This window comes from Sceloporus occidentalis, unplaced genomic scaffold, assembly GCF_023333645.1.
Source record: "Sceloporus occidentalis isolate IW3139 unplaced genomic scaffold, rSceOcc1.0.p SCAF_126, whole genome shotgun sequence".
NCBI lineage: Eukaryota > Metazoa > Chordata > Lepidosauria > Squamata > Phrynosomatidae > Sceloporus > Sceloporus occidentalis.
In genome coordinates, this window is record NW_028317106.1 from 2,457,834 (window position 1) to 2,483,038 (window position 25,205).

The window sequence follows — 25,205 nt, forward strand, 5'->3', positions numbered from 1 at the left end:
CAGTCTATTAGATAGAGACGTTATATTATACGACTATGGGTCTCTTTCATGTCGTTCCGGTTCTCTTTCTGAATGATCTAGATGCCCCGATCGATGCAGGTCGCTGAATCACTCACCAATTCTATAAAAAAACACTTCAGTTTCCCAATTTTCCGACTTCAAATACTTTTTTTTTGTGGTACTTGTCTCTCCATCGTCTGATAACATTAAAGGCAATCAAATTTGTTGAAGTACTCAACATGGTCTAATGCATGTGAGCTCACAAAAAGTCATTTTAAAAAGTACATTTTCTATATCTTTGTAACTTAACGAGACCCACTAAGCTCTTGAGTGCTAAACCGCTTCTGTTTTTTTCCAGTATGGGGAATAGCGATTTCGGAGGTGCTCCTCGCAATATCCTTTTGTATTAAGGTCCGAATATATCCCTTTTGGATAAAATTTTCCTTTTATGTATGATGCATCGATTATTCACATCCATTTAAAGTCAGGTCAGCCACGTTTAAAATAATTTGAAATTCCGAAATTAATTTTTTTAAGATGGACACTTGATAAAACGTTTCCACTTGCCTAGGGGGGAAGGCCATTTTTGTTACTCTCCTTACTTCCTGTTGAGTATAACAGCTTCCTGCTTGCGATAACCCCCTTTCTGGTGACGTTACAGAAGCAGAATTAAGTGTAGCCATTTTGGGGACATTTTCCATATTTGGCAATAAATTGATCTCAATGGGTGTGTTATCCTGACGCTGATTGGCTGCTACAAGCACGGAAGGCGCGTTTTGCTGCAGCTTCTACCTAAGGTAAGTAACACCGGAGCTCTAGGAAAACCCTGTTAAGCATGAGATATTGCAGAAAAGAAGCCGAGAGGGGCTGTAAGGAGCGCCCCCTCTGGCCACCGTTGTAGTGACGCTCCTCCATGGCTTTATAAATGACACGGCTCTGTTACAAATCCTTGTTGTACTTAGAAAGTAAGCAGACTTGGCATTTGTCTTTTTCAGAATCCCTCGCCTGGGAATTCTGATTTTCTAGTCACACCTGCCACCTCCGGTAAATAGCCGCATTAAGTAAGATAAAGCACTCGGCCTTATCTTATACGGAGACTCGGCCGTCTGATTTAGTTCACTTAAGCCAATCGATTCTCCTGTGGCTTTCGCTTTGTCACAATACTCTGTGTTTGTATTTCCAGGAAGAATCCGTGGATCAGAAGCAAAACCTACCAATAATTATTTTGGTTTGGCTACCGTCACCCTGGACCCTTGCAAAGAGTGTTAGGTGGGCTGTGAAGGGCAGAGAGAACCTTTTCCTTCCTTCTTCCTCCATGCCTTCTACGTCGCCACGTCCAAATAACGATCATAAATCCCGTTCTTGCACCTGTACAATGTGTGCTCCGTCCCTCGCCAGCTCCACACATCAGAAAGCAGCCCATGTGTATAATTAACATAGTCTAGAAATAGTACACGATGAAGAATTCATTACTTCTGTTTTACTTGAACTAGTGTGATATTATAAATAAAAGCTCGAAACATTTGAACTCGCGTTGGAAGGACTAGCTGTCGGATCCAGCCGGTTTAAAAAGAAGATTCCAGTCGTTGACTCGCCATGACCTCGTCTTCGTCCAAATGTGGAGCTGCAGCTAAAGAAAGCTAGAATTCCAAGTTTTAAGGCAGTTTTGCTTTACCGAAAGGATGGAAAAGCCTCCCAGTAGAAATGGTAGAGGGTAATACAGTGTGGGTATTAAACATCCTTGGGATAGGGATATGGCTGCTGAATCTAAGACGAGGCCAACGACTGATTAAGGTTTGAGTCTCTACAGCAGGAGAAACGGGCGACTAGACGGGGGCCGGATGGGGCGATCTGGCAGCAGATTCTGTCTCTGAGTTCTTCCAGCCCAAACGTGCTAAGACGGACCACCCTTTGCACCCAACTAAGTCCACTTGACCCTAAACCAATACTCTATCCACCTTTCCTACCAAGCTCCATTCAATATGGCTGGTCCCGTTGACTTACAATGAATAACTGCCAACCCAAAGAGTTAATCTCTTCTCTTTAGGTCTTCCCGTCTTTCCATGAATCACCAGCCCCCCCCCACTCCAATCCCACTGGCTCTTTCTCGCTTCCTTCAAACAGGTATAAGAAAAGACTTCTCCGCGGGGTGACACGAGCACAAAGCCGTCTTATAAAACGGTAAAACGCAAGGATTTGGAGATCCTTTATAAGTCTCATTACTCCCTCCGCGGCGTACGCAGCTGGAAATTCAGTTGTGATGATCTAACGGCAAATAATAATTTGCATCGGGGGGTTCCCTAGATGGCTTAAAATATTGCCACCGGCAGCGTCCCACTGGGAATAATATCTTTAGAGATGAACCTTTTGATACACTCATCTTACAGAATATCTTGGAACGGCCAAGTGTTATAGGAACAGTAACGTCAAGATTTTCTCGAAAATTATTAAAATTAATTAAATTATTAAATAATGGAAGCCCATTGCCACGTTCCTCTTTGCTGACGTCACCATCCCAACCAAGGTTGGATCTTACCTAGGAAACGGACAAGATGCTTTTCACCGATCCATTTAAAAAAAAAAGTAGAAAATAAATGAGTCGCTGTCACTTTAAATCTATAATTTACGTTCCGAAAGAGCGTTTGAAGCCGAGCTAAAAAATATTTCTAGATACATTCGTCCTTTCTTGCTGTAAGACATATCAATCATTTCAAAGGCGGATAAATATTTCTTATTCCTGTTTCTAGACGTTGGGTGGTTGAGGCTGAGTTGTTCCGCGTCTGCGGTGGTTGATAGACATTCACATAAACACGTGTGCTTTATTAGATTTTTAAAGCAGGAAACACGTTTTTAATTTAAAGAGAGATCTATCAAGAATTGGGCAAAGCCGGCGTGAAATCACCTTCCTATATATCCCCACGTAGTCTACATTGCCTGTTATTCTATTCAGGCACATTCAAGAGGTCATCGGTTTGCCCCTTTGGTCTTTAATTCCATGATGTCATACTCTACACAGATTTCCATGGATTTGCACGTGCCGTCTGGGTCTACGTGCCTTTTAAAAGAGTGGATTTGAATAAGATGATGTCATAAAGCTATCATTTTACATGAAATACCGATAATGTGGGACTACAAGTGGCAGCCTCCTGAAGACCATTAGGTGGTCATCTTGTTGATTATTATGTGTTCTCAGTTGAGTGTCTCTCATCTCCCTTTGTATTTGAGTTCTGGACTCAAGACATGATACCAGCTACACAGGACCTGTGAGGACCAGAGAGTTCTAGGACTTATGTTTGAGTTAGTTGTATTTCTTGCTCAGAGGAACATGGTTTGGAATTTTGGCCATAGTGCCACGTTGATGAACAGTTGAAAGACAGTTTACTAAACTAAACTGGTCTACATCTTAGGTAGGTGACCACACCGTGATCCCATTGTCCATTTATCCATCAAAAGAGTCATGAGGGATACATTTGGACCATTTGCCAGCCAGCCAGCTAAACATCAGAGGTTTCTTGAAATAAGTTGTGGTGGTCGTCTTCAAGTTCTGCCACCGACCCTTACTGGACCTTATCCTGAGTACAGTCAGCGAGCTGAGCCAATTCCTGTTGATTCTAGTCTGATTTTAATCTACTTTTAAACTATTTAACCCTTCCAATCCAAGTTAGTAACTACCTTCAAAAGTTTAATGTTCGATAATGATCTTTATTATTTACTAATATTCTGGAGAAAGACCCACTCATATCTTGAACGTGTCCAGAATCTTCTTTTACTTGCTCATCATATGCTCTCTTCCTATGGATATACCCTTCCCCTCCCAAGTTAGACGTCACCACGCAATATTCTTCTTAGCAGGGTCAGGCGTTTTGCCCTCCTGTGCCTATTGTTGCCTCGCATCTCCCATAATGCCGTGTATCATGACCACGAGTCATCATGCGCCCAATAATTCCACCCCAGGACTAGGCAGAGGTGAAACAGGTTCAATTCCATCAAGAAAACATGGATATTAAAGATGCAAAACCCTTTTATCCGTTAAGGCTATACCTTGACAGCTCGAGCTACAATCACACAGCTCTGGATGAGATCTCTGCGGAGGCAGCTTCTCGCTCCATGCGCAAGAGAAATCCCTACGGGGGCAAAATTGCAAAGCCTTGTTATAAACCCTTTAATTGTGAGATTTCAATACAATTTGTCTTTCTTATTGCCTGCTCTGCAGAGCTCACGACAGGTGGGGAAACATCTGGATGTGGAATGATTTGTTTGCAAATGAAAGGGAGTCTTTCCATCTGCTGTAATATAGGGGTGTTTGTGCACAAATTTCTCAAGGAGCTGCTAAACGCTTAGTACCCAAAACTGGTGATTTTAACATAAAGGAGGAAATAATGGGGAATAGTTTGTTAGGTCAATATTAATGATTGGAGGAAATATACATAATCATTAAGTTAGATACTTTGTATCAAGACCAAGGTCACCATCTGGGGGTAGAACCTGTACCTGTGTGTGGGACCAGGGCAAGAAGGCTGTCCCAGCCTCCCTAATCTGCCAGAGACCCTATAATTGTGGTCTGGAACCTGGGACTGGGCCCTCATGAGCTTTGGGACCCAGGTTTTGCATTGTGGTGGCCACATTGCCAGCATTGGACAAGGGACGGTGGGAGGAACATGGAGTATTTGCTAGAGCATGGGGTGAGACAGTGCAGGTGGACCCCAAGATTTTTTATGGTGGACCTGATGAAGGAGGTGACATCAAACTTGGACCCAATGTTTCCATCCAAAGAGTTCCTCCAACCATGCAAAGGTTCTCCAGTTTTTGGCAGAGCAAATTGTGTATAAAGTTTATGGAAATTCTCTAAAACAAAGGGATTCCTCCGTCAGTTAAACTCTCAGATGTGAAAGGGCCAGACTCGCAGCTCTAAACAGAACTACAGATTACAAGGTTTCGTCATTTAATGATTTATTTGGTTTTACATTTTCACAAGTTCTTCAAAATAAAATCTGACAAAAATGTCCCTGATTTTGTAAAGAAAACCTAACCTAAACCTAATCATGGCTTCCATTAAATGCACCGATTATCAGAAATATACATTTAATAGCACAAAGTCCAGCACAATGGGTTATCGGTATGCGTGAGATGCATTGTGGGTAAACTGTGGTCCCATCACGGGAACAGTGAGACTTTCTTCTCTTGGCTGGTGGCTTATGTGGGTTCTTCAAAGAACTACAATACTTAACGAAGTTTAGGAAATGAAAGTTGTTCAAGAAGACCTGATTTTTTTCCATCAAGGTTGGGACTCATCAACCGAATGCTGGAAAAAAACCCCATTCCTTGTAGAAACCGTAACTCATCAAGATGTCTTCAAGAAGAGTACCGAGCTGAGACATAAAAAGAAAACCAACGAGTGGGATTGGTAAGATGGCACCAAATCAGTTTAAAATGTGAAGGAACCTTGGCAGTCTAGGAGCCATCTAAGAAGATTTGACCCAGATCCTTGAATTAAAGGGGGTTCTCGTGGCGATTGCCAAGGTTCCTTCCGATTCCAAACGGATTCGCTGACATGTTACCAGTCCCACTCATTGGTCTTCATTCTACGTCTTAACTTAGTGCTCTTCTTGAAGACATCTTGACGGGTTACGGTTTCCACGAGGAATGGTTTGCTTCCCCAGCATTGGGTTCTCCAAGCGGCGAGTCCCGACCTCATAACGAGCTGTTTAAAGGTTAGTGTTGTGAAGGGTCAGCTGATTCCGACGGTCGCAAGTAAAAGCAAAGAACAAGACCTGTTATGATGTTCTTACCTGTGCTTTAGGCTTCCAAACCTTCAAAAAACTTATTGGATAAATGGCGGCATTAATCAGGAGGTAGCTAACCGGGGGGGGGGGGGGGGGGGGCTCTCTGAATAACCCTGGCATAATGGCTTCCAGAAAAGAAATGTTGATACATAAGTTCTAAAAATCCTAAACTATCACTGAGGTGGGAACGTTCGATGTCATATGAAGAGGTTCACCTTCAGTAGATCAGTTTATTTTTTTATTATTTCAGGATCATTGCCAAATGATTCCGGTATCGTTTTTTTTACTAAAAAATGTTTCTTTCTCTACAAATGGATACAAACATAAACATTTATTCAGCATTGATGTCATAGTTCCAACCCTCCCGTAACGTTCTCGTCCGCGGTGGAAAGTTTCGCCTGAGATGTTTTGTGCATGGTCCAAGGTCATCTGCATCGATTGCCCAAAATATGATTGTTGCCCCATCTGGTATCTGAAAACAAGACGAGGGAGGCAGATTGTTTTTGGGTGCAAGAGATGTGGAACTGTTTCTTCTGGTCTGTAGGAGCTCGTATTGTGGCTTCTTTCTTCTCTGGCGCTGCCATGTTGATGGAGACCCATGGTATGAGGTAGAGCGAGTGGTTCCTCGGAGAAGGTGCCCCCGACGGCAACATTCATAGAGATAGACAAGGGGTGTTTTCTGGAAAATAGACAATGTGGGTTAGCAAGGTGGTCTTACGTTTCTTTATGTAGAGGAAGAAGGGTAAGGATGAGGGCAGAATGTTGTTGAATGGAGGAAGACGGGGGAAAGGACATCAGGTGATTGAGAGGGAGAAGGGCACTGAGAAGGAGTAAGAAGGGCAGGATGAATGGGACGTGGGAAGGGTGAGATATCAGGGCAGAATGGAGGACAGAGAGAAGGGCAGGAGCCGGTTTAGAAGAAAGAAGAGGAATGACGACAGAGAAACTAGAGCCCTCCACCCGACCCCTCTCCTCTCCGGACCCCCTTGTGTGTACTCTTCTCTAACATCTCTGTTTAGCAGGCATGGCGAGCGGTTTCCGATGCGTCTGCCTTCTGAATATTTCATGACTCTCCTTCATACCGCTTTGGATTAACGAGCCTTTGGGGTCAATGTGATAGGTTTGTCCTATCGGTGACAGAAGCCGTGAGCTGTCCTTCTCTCCACCATCACCCCCTTCTAACTCATCGAGCACCTGCAGAAATTAACCCTTTTTTAAATGGCCACCGAGACAGCGTCGCCTCTATCAGGCTCTCAGCGGGGTCTCGAGTGACTCGGTGCCGGTGCCGTCATTGTCCAGTTCTTTAATCGTCGGATCTATTTTGGGAATCATCCGTCTGCGGAATGCGGCATTAGCCGGTCCTGCCTCTTCGGGCCGGTGGTCAATGCATCAAAATATCTGCATCCGTCGTAATAAACAAGACGACGGGAGAGATGGCACCTCTGTGTGTCCTGCAGCAGAGGTGATATATAGGTGATATATATATATACTCATAATGTAAGGATCTATGAGCTCCGGGCCGACCGTGGCTTCCACTGCAATGCAGCGATTCTCAGACAATAGAGATAGAATGCGTTATACAAATCCTATGACAGCCAGCCAGCCAGCCAGCCGTCAAACATTAAGGATGAGCCATCACCCTCAGCTATAGGGCAAAGTCTGGTTCGGATTTCTATACATTGCAATAAAATATCGCTGGGAAATGTATAGATCAACAGCATACGGAAGTCTTTTGCACAGCTGCCCCCCCCCCCCATTGCATTATGGGAAGAGCACTCGGGTTTTAGTCTAATATCACATTGTATCTCTATGTTCGTCAGTAAATTAGCTGTAAAATAGCCATAATTTAGATATAAAGTGCAAATTTGTATAGAAAAATATTGACATTGTGACATCACAATACACCCTCATATGCTAATTGTAACAGATCATTTGCATATTGGGCTACATATGAATTTTATACCCCAAAAACTACAAAGCCCAAGTTTTTGTTTTTTTAATGTATAGATTTGTTTGGAATTCTGATAAATAATCATTTAGATTTGGGAACGAGCCAATCAAAAGACGCCTAGCATATACTGATGGGTATTTGAGAATATGAAAAACAAGATGTTTTTTGGCGTCTTCAAAATAAAAATAAAAAACAAACCAAATTTTGGGTTATTTCAGAAGCGTTGGGGCCGTTCCAATCCCAATTAATAATTATGGTGATTGACCCTGTTTAATAGGCTAATTACGTTAATTGAGGCTGTAGCAGCCGTCGGGTAATTTCCCCGCTGTCATTAAATTATACAGAATAAGTGTTTTTGAAAAATTATTTCTTAAAAGAACGCCTTTCCGGGGTTCTTAATTCTATTTAATGCGATGCGATTTCCTCCGCGATGTTTTTTTGAGGAATTAAAGTGCTACAGCGGGTAGAAAGTAACGTCTCTGCTGGGCTGCCACCCCCAGCGACATAAACTCTAAAAGCTCGCTGGGGGGGGGGAGTAAGATGCATAAAATCCCTTTAGATTTATTATCGATCGAAAAAGGATGCGAAGCGAGTGAGAAAAAGCCGAGGCGATTATTTACCGTCCTATAAAAATCCTTTTTAACTGATTTGACAACCTTGAGCGAACGCCTTCCCGGGGAGGAAAAAAAGGAGAGCGCTTCTCAGAACTAATGCATGAAGCGAGGTGTAGTGGGCTTTAAATTATATAGCGCCGTCATATTCCACAGCGCTGTACAGCAGGACATTTATTAACCCAAGAACCTCGATACATTCAGAGGAAAGAACAAAGTATCAATTTCTGCTGCATTCCAATCACAGGGACTGCTTTAAGGGGGTGTGTTCATGGGCGTGTCCGGGAGGCGGGGCTTTACAAAGCCTATATATAGCTGTGACTTTTTGCCCTATTGATCTGATCAAAAGCCAAATAAAAACAATGTATTTTATTTACACAATTTTATTTATAAACAAATTATTGTGAAACACAATAAAAAATATTTATATTTACATCAAAAATCACCCTGGGCTGCCAATCTGGCTGATATCGCCCTATAGATTGCGTCCTGCAGCAGCCTCCCAGCAGAAGTGGTAGAGGGTAATACAGTGAGGGTATTAAACATGCATGGGACAGGCATACGGCTCCTGAATCTAAGACGAGACCAAAGACTGATTAAGGTTTGAGTCTTTACAGCAGGAGAAACGGGAGACTAGATGGGGGCCGGATGGGGGCCGATCTGCCTGCACTTTCATAATGATACATAAACTCGCATATCAAAGGTTCTCTGTTGCCGTGGCGATACCCTGTGTTTATGTCATAGAAATAGGTGATTTAATTTGCTCCCTCTGCCGTTGCGAGCATCGTTAGGGCCGCACGGCTAACGGACGCAAACATAGCAACGAGGACTTGCTCGTTACACCAGAGCTATTTATAGGCCTAAAGGGGAGGAAAGGGTTAATGGAAAGGCGCAGCGCCGCGGTGGGAACCTCCGGCGGGAAAGAAGATTCAGCTCGAAATAAGACCCTCGGCGGAGATACAATAGAGATACGTAGAAGGAGCCCAGAAAGGATCCCGCTGTTTAAAGCTAGCATTTTATTTACATAATTTAACTTAGGCAAACCTTGGATAGACTCTCATTACCGGTATAGGATGCAAATTTAGGGTTTGTGTATAATTTTCTCTCTGTAGACAGCACGTCGTGGGCGCGGATATTCACGCTGCCCACACACCGGCATCCGAGCGCCGACAGCGCGCAGACGGATGTAACATTTAACCCTTAGATTTCCCTGCAGCATGTATAGGTGAAAAGCTCGCCATTTCCTTTTATAACCAGGACACCAGGAAGATAATCTTCGCTTTAAGAGGGGGGGTTAGATATGGTAGATAAGCGGAACAGCCTCCCAGCAGAAGTGGTAGAGGGTAATACAGGGGGTAATCCAGTGAGGGTATTAAACACGCATGAGATAGGCATCCGGCTCCTGAATCTGATTTCTGCCCAAAACCCTTCCCGGAAATAAACTCGAAAAGTTTCACTCATTTATAATTTTTGTTTGGAATTCTTAATTATCACGTGTCACAGTAGCAGATGCGGATAGGTTGTCGCCATAGAAACTGATAAAAGCTTCTTCTAACGTGTTTAACCGTTTAGGGTAAAGACTAAAATCACCGATCTCTTAAGGTGTTTTTTTCTTTTCTTAACATACCAGAAAAAGAGCAATTAATATTTTGTCTTAGTGGAACAGCAACCTTTAAAGCGCCGAATCGGGCGCAGCATGGAATTCACCTTCCGAGTTTAACATACAGAATATACCTGGCCTTACCCAGAAGCCTGCTCTTCACCCCAAACTAGATCATGTTCAGTGCAGGCCCTTCTGGAAAGCAAGGGGTTAACACATTTTGATACTGAAAACAACAAAATAAAAACAATGGGAAAAAAAACAATAAAAAGGCAATAAAAGGGCCTGGGAGGGAACTTCTTCACCCAGCCCACATTCAGGAGATTAGGGCATCCCATGGGAAATGTGACCATATTTTTGGGGGGGAGAGGGGACACCTAAATCCACTTTTTTTCTGCTCAGTTTTGCGGAGGTCATGGGAAGCCCAGGGTCAGGTGTGTGGACCCCCTTACCTGTTCTGGGTGTCCTCCTGCAGTGGCATGGCAGCTGCTGGTGCAGATCGCTCCCAGATGCCCCTCATTTAATCTCCCTGACACCTGTCATGATAATCGACTCCGAGGCAAAGTCATAGTGGTTGCTGGAGGACATTGAGCGACCCCACGAGGAGCACTGCAAGGTGGCCCCTCTCTTCTTGAAGGCAGAGGTGAACCTGTAAAACTTCTTGTGCCTGTTTCTCAAGTACTCTCTGTAGTTCTTGGTGAGTAAGGTGTACAGGAAGGGGTTAATGCAGCTGTTGCTGTAGGTCAGGCAGGTGACCAGGTAATTAATGCACTTTTGGGTCTGGGAAGAGAGCTGGGGGGTCACGTCATAAAGTCTGACCAGCTGCCAGATCCAGAAGGGTAGGAAGCAAGCCCAGAAGACCAGGACAATGCTGAAGATCATGATGAGGACCTTCTGCTTGGGAGATCTCTTGTTCTCCTTTTTGTTCACTGGGTTCCTCTGGGACTCCAGGTAAGTCCTGGCCAACCTGGTGTACAGGTAGCCAATGATCAATCCTGGGGCCATGATGCTGGTGCTGAACAGGACAGTCAGGTAGATCCTGTAGGCTTCAAGGCTCCAAGTTGGGGCACACATCCTCTTTACCCCTTTACCCTTTCCCTCTGTTAAGGTCACCATGATCATCATGGGCAGAGTCAGGAGGAAGGACAAGGACCACACAGCCACAGCCATGCCCTTCCTGTAGCTCTTGGACCTCCTAATTGTGTCCAGGGGTTTGGTGACTGCCATGTACCTCTCAGTGCACATGACAGTGAGGGTGAAGATGCTGGCATGCATGGTGAGAAGGTCCAGGCTGAGGAGAATCCTGCACCCAACGTCCCCAAAATACCAGTCCTTGACAAAGTAGGTGCACACAATGAAGGGGATGCTGGACAGGTAGAGGAGGTCTGCCAGGGCCAGGTTGATGATGGAAATGTACATATTGGCCGCATACCTCATTGAGTGGCACATGACCACCAGGGTGTAGACATTCCCTGCCACCCCAGCCACGTACATCAGAGACAGGAGAGTCCCAAAGGTGCCGGTGATGATCAGCTCATCCATGCTGGAGCCTGTGGGGTCCACGTGGGACAGGTTCCCCGGGCCGGAGGACTTGTTCTCCATGTGAGTGGCAGAGGAGCCGGCCCGGGGAGGGGACCTTCTTCAGGAGGAGATCGAGGTTTCTCATCAGCCTGAAAGAGCTAAGGAGTGCAGGGGGGGGGGGGGGGGCAATGTGACGTCAACTCCTTTCTGTCTGTCTTCTATCTCCTTCTATCTGTGTCTGTCTGTACCATTTTCTTCTGTCCCTTATCCCCTTCCTTCTTTCATTCTCTTTTCATTCGTCCTATCATTTTTCTTTAATATCTTACGTCCCTTAAATTCTGCTACTTCGTTCCCTCTCTTCTTTTTCTCTTACTCTCATTTTTCTTTTTCATTCTTTTCCTCTCCCTGCTCTCAATTATCTTTCTGGCTTTGTCTTTTCTTGTTCTCTTTAACCATATTTCTCTCTCTCTCTCTCTCTCTCTCTCTCTCTAATTTGACCCTTTGAGTACCAGAATGTATATACTCATTCATTCACCCTCTCTCCCTCTTTCTCTCTCGCTCTCTCTTTCTCTCCCTCTCTCTCAAGACTTAACCCCTTGAGAACCAGGTCCCAATTTACTCTCCACATCCTAGGATACAGAACCAATGTCTATAACAGCATACATTCACCATCATTTTCTATTTCTCCTTATTTATAAATCAGTTGTAATATTTAGAATATTTGCACTGAATTAGTGATAATTGGATAATGTTTTTACTAATAGCATATAAACACCTGGAATAACACAGGATGCTGGGCATGTTGGTTTAAATTAAAGTCTTATATTTTACTTTGAAATATCTGTGGATTGGGGGGAAAGTGTTTCTGGTTACTGTGTATGAGAGTTTGCTGGTCTGCACCACAAATGGTTAATCCTAGTTGCATTATATAAGAGAAAGCACTGGCTCTGCTGTAATTAATTTTACCAAAAATGTATTTTATTTTATTAATGGATTATGTAATAATACCAGGTACTGACCAAAACTGTATTAAAGTGGCTGAGCTGTTATATAGGGTAATGGGAGGAGTTATAGGGATCTGTTATATAGAGTAATGGGAGGAGTTATAGGGAGCTGTTTTATAGAGTAATGGGAGGAGTTATAGGGATCTGTTATATAGAGTAATGGGAGGGGTTATAGCGAGCTGTTATATAGAGTAATGAAATGAGTTATAGGGATCTGTTATACAGAGTAATGGGAGGAGTTATATGGAATTATAGGAGGGTTTGTAAAGCTCAAACCAGGATTTATAGGGAGGACTAAATTTATATTTTCTAGATGAATTTTTTTGAACGTTGATCCCTTTGTTTGGCAGGAATGCTTGTCGACTATATATATATATAATATAATAATAATATATATATATATACACACACACACACACACACACACACACACACACACAGTATATAATCTCACGCCACAATATATTCTCTTGTCATTGTTGGCGCAGCACAGGTAACAATACATGTAAAGCTGAGCGGAACTGCTGGCCCTTTAAAATTCTTAAATACAAGCCCTCTGGATTTACAGGGAAGCTATTTAGGCAGAAAATCATTCATATTGCATGAAATGATACAATTTATTTGCCGTCTGGTTGTGTATCTCTTCCATCCCGCAGGAAATCAAAGCATTGTAATAGTTCTAGAACCATTCCAAACTGCATCTCAGGGAGTGTTTCATCCTAAAAGCTGGTGCTTCTCCTTTCATCCCATGACGTGTAGCTGCGTCCGATTCCTCAGCTCCATCACCTCTGTTGCATTTCGCGTGTCCTCTCCGCGTAGGAAAATAATACAAGCAAAAGTCTCTTTGAAAGGCAAAAAAATCCTCGCCAGGCTTCAGAAAATATTTTCTCTTTCTGATGATAAATCTCTCTGTCCAAGAGAACTGCATTTTTGCTACAAAGTCATGCTGGTCTTTGATGCTCTTCTAGCGGCTTTTGATGAACATGAAACGTTAGATGAATTCCCGCCGCAGGCCAGGCTTCTGAATACAATTTGGGGTTGTGATAGAGCGTTTGAGGTGAGCCTTCTGTGGCATGATGGATTGGAAGCTCCTACGAGAACTGGAGGATGAGGAATCCGGAACAGAGAGGACGGTGAAATCACTAATCGCCCTCCCAGCAGTGAAGCTAGAGTTTAAGGGTATTGTGTAATATCAAAAAGCACATTGGCCGTTAGTTTAAAGTTCATGGATTCATTAGGTTTTGTAACGGAGAGAAATTGGGTTGATTTGTTGGATCTCGGTTCTAGGTGTATCTTTGCTGTCATGTGCAATCCTGATTGCAGCTCTACAAGTTCTAAACTATCCTTGGTCTCCACTTGTAGCTTTAGCTTCAGTACTGAGTATGATTTCCATAAGAAGTTACTGGTCGGGTGATGCCCAATGATCTAGAATATTTTTGTGGTTTCCATAAGAAATTCTCTGGTCAAGTGTTGTCCAAGCATCTAGAATATTTTTGTGAACAACCAAGTTGGTCCCTAGATAATTAAATATAAAAAAATTAAAAAAGGTACAAATTCACCCAATTTTGGGTGATCAGGCTCTGGTTTTCCCATACCTCACTGATGTCCCATGTGCAGTAAGGTCATGCTCCTGGGAATCTCTAAATAGGTCACAGGAATAGACAATCATGTCCTTCAATTGATACCCTTTCCAGGGCATGGAAGAGAAGCTGATGATGGAAGGGATGGACCCTGCTGGAAATCAGACATTTTTCCTCCTAGATCAACCTCCTCGAGCTGTCATAGTCTATTTCAAAATATCATCAAGAGACTGGGATATTAATCCAAAGCAATAATCTGCGCATTCCAATGACGTTCCCGGTAATAGCGGAAAGTTTGGACTTTTATCCCAACGTTTATTTCCAGTGGTTGCAGACAAATTGACGTCTTGTAATGTTGGGAGGAAGAAGCAGCTCATAAGAGGATGTTTTTGTCATTAGAAAGTGATCTGTATAGCAGAGGTTGGCTACGAGAGAGCAGAATTCCTGTGGCCGAGGCTGGCATCGTTTGCACCGGGTCAATAGGATGGAGCAGCCGCCCCTGGCAGATGCGGACCTTAAAGGGATATTGCGCAACAATAATACATGAGGTGTAATAAATGTATATAACACATGGTGCCCTGTGCCACAAGGACAAGGAACTGTCAGCAACAGAGGAAAGTGAGATTGGAGAAGAGAATTTGCAGGGGCGCATGATGCAGGGATGATGGGAATGGAGGTTTGGGTAATAGAAGGGCAGAGGAAAGGTTAGTATAATAGAGGAGGAAGCCGTGGGTTTTGGATGAAAATATATTGGTCGCTGAAATGCTTGCCTTCTACCCCTATGTACTCCACAACCAGTCTTTTACCCCACATCGGGGCATTTATGACACCCCTGGCACTCCTAGGAAGGTAGCCATTCGCACTCCAGTAAGTGCACAGCATTATATTTATTTAGGTGAAAACAAATGCCACTGTTTCGACCTCGGTGAGGGCTTCCTCAGGTAAACACAGTATCTGCTCCCGCCTGTGCCACCAGGCACTTTATTACAGGTATTTGCAGCAGGGACAAAAGAACTTTCTAGAATGTTGTCTATATTATTCAAAGTCACATAATAATAGAGGTATATTTGTATCATTTCCAAATTGGTATAATGGCTGATTCTCAACTTTTCACCCCAAAATGCAATCCCCGGGCATCATAAGATGTTCACTGCAACCTTGCAAGGAATGCTCATTAATCACAGGCACTCAAAGAGTTAATTAGAGTGAACATGTTTCAGTAGACACTCGTGGAAAACCACCGGCCTTAACCCTTTGCATGCTGTGGACTCCTGCAACGTACCAGGTCTGTTTTCAGGTTAGACGATAGGGGGCGCCCTAGAGCTGCAGAACGGAAGAGAATATTTTTCTTCTTTTCTCGTTATTGTGTCTAGATGCTAAAGGTGGCTGAGCATTTTGTGAGTTGTAGTTCTCAGAGGTGAATAAGCGCATTTTTTTCTTTTTCAGAATAACGCCGTTCAATGATTTACATAATAGGGAAAAAATTCCAAAAACTAGGAAATGTGTTTTTACCTAAATAATCGTCTCCTAAAAATAAATAGATACGTTGTAGTCAGAATCCGGACAGCCGCTCACTGTACAGATCTTAAAGAAGGAGCTTAAACGAAAATTTTGGATTCACATTCTGATCCTGAGAATCTACCCCCCCCATGGATCTGCCCCCTGTCTACGCTAGGAACCTACCCCTTCACCTTGAGAATCTACCCGTTCACCCTGAGTATCTCACCTTTCTCCGTGCAAATCTGTCCATTTACCCTGAGGACCCCCCCCCCTCCCAATAAATGGGAATCTGCCCCATTCACCTTGAGAACTTACCCATTCGCTCTGAGGATCTACCCTTCTCCCCTGCAAACCTACCCATTCACCTTCACGATCTGCCCCTTTCCCCCAGCAAGTCTACCCATTCACCCCCATGATCTGTCATTTTGCCCTGTGAAGCTTCCCATCTACTCTGAGTATCTGTCCCCCCCCCGTGAACCTACCCATTAACCCAGGGCATCTGCCCATTCCAACCGAGACTCCAAGACTATTGCACTTACCTTGAACCGAAATGCCCAGTACCTGGGGACATGGACAGATCCCAGTGTTGGTGGTAATGGACACTTACTGTGCAAGCCCCTTAATATAGTGAGCGATATGGAAATGGTGGATATTTTGCCGGCTTGGCCGTGATATCTCTCACTCCCACACACTCTACGCAGCTCTTCATTAAAGAGACCTGTTTGTTTTCACGGGGTCCTGCTTGAAGCTCGACTTCCCAATTAGTGGAGTTAATGTTATCAGAACTGTGTTGATGGAAAAGATATCTTTGTCATGACCATTAAATGGATGAACCAGAGGTTAATGCAATAAATCTAATAGATTGTAAGCTCACATGACCAGAGCCCTCTTTGCTCTCCTCTCCCATTGGACCAGTAGGACTTATGTTTGTTCATGTCCTAAATCATTTGGAATGTTGTTCATTTTAATGTTACTGGTAATTTTGTATTCTCCCGACGTTGTAATAAAGCTGTGGAGTCTGTTGACGCTCTATAAATAAAATGTAGTAATTAAAGTAAATGTAGATCCGATAAAGGGTTGAATGTAAAAAAAAATAAGATGATGATAAAATTGAATTTGTATTAAAAGGAAGAAGGTTCAGTGTCACAAGCGCTGTCACGTTCTGCTCTTCAATTCTTCACCACGGTAAGACAACCAGTTTGATGTCAGCGAAGGTCGCAGCCGACACTGTGAGTGACCAGGAACATGGAATATGACAATGACAACTGGGGGCTTTTCCCACCCATGCACGAAGCGTCTCTCAACAAAAATAACAACCGTTCCTTACGCTCAAAAATCCACTTTCTGGCCTTCAGCGCCAAAAGAAACACATTTGGGGATAAAATGCTGTCACGTTTTTGTGGTTCTGTCCCAATTATTCAAATCGTGTCGAGGCTGGTGACATTTCTTGGCGTTCCTTGTGGTTTCTTCTTGTTCTTCAATGTGAAATCCACATTTCAGAGGGAAAAATGTGTACGTGTTTCATGTGTTGCCAAATTGTCAAGCTATTTTATACCAGACGAGATTGGATTCACATTGTGCTTGCAGGAGAGCATATGTATAGACAGAACTTCCTCATCACCTCCCGCGCCTTCTGAAGATGGCGTAGGAGGAATGGAGGTCGGCCATGCATGGGACTGCAAAAAGGAAAACCAGTCCCTACTTATTAATAACATAATAAAGATACATTTCACGTAGCATTGTATGGGATCAGGTCCCCTCTCGCTCAATGATGTCCCAAGCGTTGGTCTGATGATGTTGAGGAACACATGGGAACATCTAAGTGGGAGACTAGGAAAGACGCAGTAACTGCAACCCTTGCGTTATCCTACAGAAAATTACCAGGAGTCCTCACAAATTCAATTTTATTGACCGTAAATAGGTCCCTTGGGTTCTGTTTCAAAGTTCTGGGTCAACTGCCCTGCTCGGACATCACATCAACTAGAAGTAGAAGGAGGCCTTGAGCTTTACCACAGGACACCTCCAGCTCCCCCTTTGCAGTGTCTGGGGCAGATGCGACTCTTGCCCCGTGAAAGTCTTGGCCCTGACAGGAGACTGGGTGAAAAATCGAATAATTCATGTATTCCCCAGCGTTCGGCGATGTTCTCCACCATCTACACAACGGCCTCCTCGGGCCATCGTAAGAACGTCTTAGAGATGCCGTACACGATGTCCATAATACTTTATTATGTATTAACTGAGCGCAAGGGAAGCTTTTTTCTGTTAATAAAATTTATATACACAACAACAACATGGCATTACACCACCATATCCAACAGTAATATTAAAACATTTTGAAGCGCATTAGATGGCGACTGCTGTTTTTATTATAAGGGGCCGGTTACACCAAGGCTGGTCCTATTGAAATTAGATATTTTTTTTATAATGTATTTTTTTTAAATTAACTTTTATATTTCTCTTCCACTTGGTATCATTTTTAATATCCTCCAACATTCTGTTTTACGATCCCCTTGTCTTACATCTCTCAATTCCCCTCTTCCCCGAGCTTCATGTACTTTTAATAACATCAATAATTCTTGGCGCTCCGTAAACATTCGCAGTAAATATCGTTTTTGCGCGCGGTTCCGTCTGGGGGCGATCTGGGTCTCCATATTATTTTGAGTTTTTCTAGGGGAAAGCTCTTGGTCATGAGCTCTTATTCCGAGCTGGAGAAGACCATCGAGGGATGGTAATCAGGGGCCGTTTCTCCATCTGGAAAGGATGAGGACGGAAGATTAAAAGGTCATCTGCACAGATTAGATAAAGTGCATATTGGCAAAAAAAAAAAGGACTTGGGACGTGGATCAATAGATGTATGGAGGGATAGTGGGAGTTCTGTGAAGGATTATACAGGCGGATTGGAAGGGTTTATAATATAATATAATATATAGGGTGAGGGAGGGCTGTTTCTTTATAAGGTTCCATGAGGTTTACAAACTAGATACTATTTAGGAACATCCTTGTAAGGGTCACAGTTGAAGGACACATAGGGGCCGGGCAGATGCCTGGTGGGCTGGTGGCTTGATATGCCCGGCCCATGCAGCCTTGTATCCAGCCAGTGGCTGCGCTGACATCATTTAGTGGCCACCGGCCTTAAAGCGCCAGGGTTGCCTTGTCACCCCCCAGTCTGGCAACTGTGTTAATGGAGGGTATATATCTTTTTAATGACCATTAAATGGATGAACCAGAGGTTAATCCAGTAGATCGAATAGATTGTAAGCTCACTGGACCAGTAGGATTTATGTTTGTTCATGTTAGAAATAATTTGGAATGTTGTTCATTTTAATGTTACCGGTAATTTTGTATTCTACGAATGTTCTTCACATTCAGGAAGAGACCAAAATCAAGCATTTTGTTCACGATGTTGATCAGAAAACTGATTATTTATTTAGTCTGTAAATGCATACAGTCGGGGTGAGAAGCAGCTTCCATAGAAATGTAAATCCTGCGCATGTTCCGTTTCCCTTTAATATTATTTTTGTCTGTGATTCCTCGGCGCAGATACTGATTCTGATGAGAAGCGGAGAGTTCCAGCAGCTTAAGTTATCAAATGACACAATTTGTCTCCGCATTGTCACAGTGTGTAAATGTTACAAGCAGAAGCAGACCTCTGAAAAGACACCGCGGATAATCCCACCGAGATTGTAACAAATTTCACGGCCCTGAGACAACACTGATAGCGGAATGGATGATTGGCCGGGCTTCCTGGATAAAGCTTTTCCATCTCTCCTCAGTCCGCTGGGTTTCGCCTGCCGTGTTTGATACGTACGGCCACAATCATTCTTACGAAGGCTAACCGCAGTTGCAGGGATCTCTGTCCAAGTTCTCGTCTGGCTCCAACCTTTCCTACGTGGAAGACCGTGGACAGTCTGCCAGAACACAATACGATCCTTCTGCGACAACCTTAACTCTGTGGTGCTGGACTCATCTTTCAAGGGATGAATCTAGTGAAAACCTGTAACATTTATCACTGATATGATTTTCCACAGCAGGGGCAGGGGCCGGGGGAAGGGGCAACGGCAGGGGCAACGGGCAAGATGCCTGAGACATGAAGACAGTGGCCAAAACCTCCGCTTCACAAAAATGGTTTAAAAGGAATTGCATAGAAAGAAGGCACAAAGATTCATCTAGAGAAGATGCCACCCCAACATCTGGTGGGTCATCTCATAAGACGTTGGCCACCAAACCCAATAGAACAACATCAGAACAATCTCGCCTCCTGCAAAGCCTGCTCGTGTTCCTCGTCTTGGATTCAGCTTGTGGTTTCCTACTCGGGTCCACAACCTCTGACCCCCCCCATCTCATTAACTATGGCTGGAGACCCTGCTTTAGAAGATACTCATGGCCACCCAACAATAAAGACTCCAGCAAGACGATGCGAGTAGATGGCTATGACTCGGGTTCGCTTCCCCAAGACAGTAAGACTCACGGAAAAGAGCTGATGAAGCCTAAAAGCTGAAGCTATCATCAAACTGATAAACTGAAGACCACGGAATTCCATTTACAGCAACAAAGTGTCTACGCAGCACTAACGATAATCAAATTACTGTGAAAAAAATAAAAAAGTACGTTTTTCTTATCTACTTTCTGAATTAAACAGAAACCAGACACCTTTCCCTTGACTATATCCATAGCAAGAGCAGATTTCATCTATCCGGCGACCTCGGAATGATGCCGTGTCGCGTTAAACGCTCGCTTTGTGCACAGGTGATGCTACGCTTTCCAAAATCGCACTCTCTGCTGCGTTAAGCGAATAATCCCTAGCAGAGCTGTGATTCTATTATCTTCTGTGGAGGTTTAACTCAAATAAAAAACAATACAGATCATTTAAGAACCTTTTTTGGTTCCTATGGCAACAGTGCCTGCTTTTGTGTCACGTGACAATTAAGTGTTCCTGATTAAAAAGGAGACAAAAATTGGACGTAATTAGAGATTTATTTCGCGGAAGGACTGGAAATGATGTTTCCGATGCGGAATTTCATTACAATAAGCAGAGGTGGGACAGCACCTTTAATGGGAAACCGTCACATTCCAAATGATCGGTAATTCTCAACAAAACAATTTGCGATTGGCCATTCACGATCAATGTTCTTTATCGTGGCTGAAGCCGCCTAAAACCAAAAGGCTGGCAATTGCCTCCGTTAAGTGCATTTCACACTATTGAATCATTCATGAGATATTTCATAAAATCTTTATCTAAATTGTTGACGTGACCCATAATTAATTCAAAAAGCACAATAATGAAATGACTCTTCTTTCTTGCCAACATTGCTTTATTGCAACAATACATGAGTCGTTGTTTTAGATTTTTTTTTCCATAATAAGCGATGATATTGTTATTAAAAAACCCAAAAAAACTCCAAAATGTGCAGGATACATATTTTATGGAATATCTCACGAGCGGGTCAATATTTTGGGTAAATGCAGGCAAAGAAACAAACAATGTAACAATCTTGCAAGCGTTAACTAAAAAAAAAAAAATGTTTCACTTAGGTCTGCAACATGGAAGAGAGAAGAGAGAAAGGGGATGTTAACCCCTTAATGACAAAGCCCGTACATATACGGGCTCAAAATGCATTGTTTTCAATGGGTTTCGGGACCGCCTATTGTCCTTAAGGGGTTAAATACACAAAGGAAAGGAGAAAAGAGGAGAAGAGGAAAGGAGAAAGAGAAAAGAAGGGAATATGTAAATATATAATGGAATTAATCAAAGGCCAGGAGGGACGTTTACTTCAAAGGAGGAGGAGGAGGAGGAATGTTAGAACAAGAGGCCGTAATCTAAAACTAGAGGCTCGGAGGCTGAGATGGAATGGAAGGAAGTTTTACTCTACTGAGAAGGTGGGAGAGAAGTGGAACAGCCTCCCGGCAGATAGGTTTCTATGTTTTTCTCATGACCAGAGCAAGTGTTCTTCACTTGTCCAGAATCACTGAGCTCAGGGTTCTCCAGAGTTCTCCGTCCAGAATCACTGAGCTCAGGGTTCTCCAGAGTTCTCCGTCCAGAATCACTGAGCTCAGGGTTCTCCAGAGTTCTCCGTCCAGAATCACTGAGCTCAGGGTTCTCTACATTTCTCCGTCCAGAACCTCGGGACAGTAAGAATGTCCGGGAAAGTAATGATATCTGTCTCAGGTATTTATTGAGTGTCGCTAAATTATGGCCAATCTACTGAAAACATCTGAATCAACAACGCTACGGCCTCTGCGCTGCGGCCCCACGGACGCAGTGACTCATGTGAAGAAGAAATTCATTTTTGTTTCTTAATGAGCGAAAACTCCGATAATGAGCAGTTTTTGCCCCCTCTGACTGTCACCATCCGTGTCTCAAAGCAGAATGACGCCAAGATCACCCCCCCCCCCCCCGGAGATAATGATGAATGATGATGAACCCTGGAGATATTACCCTCTGCCCCTGGAAAGATGAATGAGCGATGTCTCCGAGAACCTGAGAAACTCTCCGGCCAAACTCAACGAGAAGCCAATCAGCAGGGAAATGGTGAGACGGACTACAGATGGAGAATTCTAGAAGAAGTAGGAGGGGCTACAGGGAGGGTGAATGGTGTAATAGGAGGAGTTATAAGGAGCAATAGGAGGGTTATAGGGAGTAATAGGAGGGGTTATAGGGAGTAATAGGAGGGGTTATAGGGAGGGAGGGAGGGAGATGTGGGAAAATATGAGTTATATGGAGTAATAGGAGGAGGTTATAGGGAGGGGTATAAATAGTAATAGCAGGCGTTTCAGGGAGGGGTATATGGAGTAATAGATGGGGTTATAGGGAGGGGTATATGGAGTAATAGGAGGGGTTATTGGGAGGGTTATATGGAATAACGAGGGGTTATATGAAGTAATATAAGAACTCTGTATGGAATGCTATATTCTTTATAACATGAATATCCCTTATCCTGGAATCCAATTGTTAAATAAAAGACGGAGCTAATTAATCGGCTTCTCGACGGATTATGAGCAGAGCCGTCGGGATCTATTAGCAGATTGTCTTTAGTCCAAAAATAAAACATTTAATCTCATTTCGCACGTCAGTCTTCTTCAGGCTGCCATTATTAACAGACCTTTCTTCTGAAATCTGCAGAGAGGGGTCGGCGCGATGCTCCTTAACCCCCCTGAGCGCAAACTGGTGTCAGGCCGGTGAATTATCGCTTCCAATCAGCCTTTCATTACACATCCAGGAGTTTGTTACTTTGTTATTTCACGTGCTGCCGGTCGGCGGCTCTCGGGGGCGAGGGCTTTTTTTTTTTTAGACTTATTTAGAATTATATAGCAAAGGAATAGCAAAAAGAAACCCCCTAAAATGGAAATCTACGCTATTGGATTAAAAATAATGACGCAAGGACGGATCACACAGTTGTTTTGTGATGTCACTCGACGGTCACCATCCAGTCCATTGCATGCCTCCCGGGGGGGTGGTCATTTCTTCTAACCCCCCTCTTTTTATCAATCATATACCTTCTTTCCTTTTCTCTATTACATTTTCCCCCTTTAAAAAGTCTGTTTTATTGCCTTCCGCAGGACGCCAGCGATCTTGGCCGCCAATGATACCTAGAATGTCCTTAAAGCCCTAAAACGGTCTAAAATCCCTCTTCATCGCTGTGTTTACTTTTTCTGTAATATTATAACTGCTTCTCAAGCAGCGAAAGGATTAAAAGACGAGGAACTTTCCGCCGATCACCGACGCCTTGTTTCCTGAGCCCTTTACCTAATTATACGCAGAACGCATCTGTCTGGAAATCCCAGAAGTGATAGTTATTTAATCACAAGCTTTATTTAATTTATAGACAAATTTTCATGTAAATAACAGTAAATTGGACGGCATAATTTACTGGCTTAGATAAAGCCCAGCGTCGTTTCGTAGAATCCTGCCAGGCCGCCTTCGAGAATTAATGTGCGGCTTTTCTGGAGGAAACAAAAGAAAGATGAATGGCTTTTTGGAGACCGACGGAGATACTGCATGTGCTGATGGGAAAGGGTTAATTTTATTGTGCTATAAAAATCTAAAGCCAGAAAAAAAATGCTGTCTTTGCGTTTTAATAACTGCTGCTTGGAGGCGCGATAATGTAAGTCGGTGAACAAAGCAATGTTTTTGTTACGTTATTTAATGTGAGTTCGATAATTACTGGCATTCTAGCCGGAATCAGGGAGTTCAGGGTTCTCTAGGGTTCTCTGTCCAGAATCACAGAGCTCAAGGTTCTCCATCCAGAGCCGCGGAGCTCTGGGTGCTCCAGGGTTCTCCATCCAGAATCACAGAGCTCAAGGTTCTCCATCCAGAGCCGCGGAGCTCTGGGTGCTCCAGGGTTCTCCATCCAGAATCACAGAGCTTGGGGTTCTTCAGGGTTTTCCAACCAGAGTCATGGAGTTCAGGGTTCTCCAGGATCATGGAGTTCAGGGTTCTTCAGGATCATGGAGTTCAGGGTTCTCCAGGATCATGGAGTTCAGGGTTCTCCAGGATCATGGAGTTCAGGGTTCTCCAGGGTTGTCCATCCAGAATCACAGAGCTTGGGGTTCTCCAGGGTTCTCTGCCCAGAGACGTTCTTTTGCGTATGTTCTTTAACTGTCCAAAACAAGTAATTTCTCTTAAAGGACTTTGGAACGTACCTTGCTCTCTCGCGCATTGTAAGGTTACCCCCGGCCACTCAGGTGAAACCTTTGCCACAAAGTCCATAATGGTGCATGATCCTACCCCTGCCCTACTCGCAGATCAGTGTTTGCTCGCCTGCATTGGGATATTAACAGGAATCCATTAAATCCATTAGTAGGGCTGGTTGCGCACGCATTATGCAGCGAAGATCTTAGTATTGATTGATACATCTGAGTCCGTGACATTGTAACTCTCCAGATCACAACGTGACAATTACTCAGTGTCCTTCTACAACACAGTCCATAATAAATTGGCGTATTGCTGGTTGGCTTTAGAAGATCAATTAGGGCCAACGTGCCTTGTCCTTTTTCAAATGGTCAAAGTGGGCTACATTGGTTTTAGGTTTTACTTTGGGTAACTTTGCGACCTGTTGGCATCTATTTGTATGACTGAGTGGGGCATTTAGAAGAATAATGGGGTTTATTTACACCATTTAGTTTATAAAGCCGTTTCCTGCTATTTCTATACACATTATCGGGGCTTTTAGGGCTGTAGAACCCTGCGATCCCCTCATACCCAGCCAACATTCTGACCTCCTAGAAAAGAGGGGCATTAGGGGAGGAGAGAGGGGGGCATCAGGGGAGGAAAGAGGGACATATGGAAGGGATGTATCATACCCAAGGAAGTAGAACTTTAGGAACTGGGGGGGGAGGGTGATTAGGATATCAAAATGAGAGATAATTCCACGTACACCATAGATCTGTTTGGAGCTGAGAGAGATCAGAGTAGCCCAGCGAACGATCGATGTCACGGTATGCAAACCTTTCTGCAGAACACGCACGTATTCCTTATGTATAAATCACCAGCTGGCCCCGTGTGATCTAAAACCACACAGCACAGGGTTGTTCTGGACACCTGAGCTTGCACTCTAGAGAGAGGTAATTTGCGAGTGCGCACTTTTACTGCAGTGCAGACAATTTGCAGACTCCCAGCAAGGTGGAAACCTCTAGGAACAGCCGGAATAGGATTCTT

The 25,205-nt window shown here is 43.7% G+C and overlaps 1 protein-coding gene across 1 annotated transcript; it reads right to left on the minus strand.

The window, feature by feature from the left end:
* Positions 1-10,461: 10,461 nt before the first annotated feature.
* LOC149281967 (urotensin-2 receptor-like) lies at positions 10,462-11,547 on the minus strand. Its single transcript, XM_089498891.1, has one exon. It carries the CDS (start codon positions 11,545-11,547, stop codon positions 10,462-10,464), a length of 1,086 nt encoding a protein of 361 aa, XP_089355017.1.
* Positions 11,548-25,205: the final 13,658 nt, after the last annotated feature.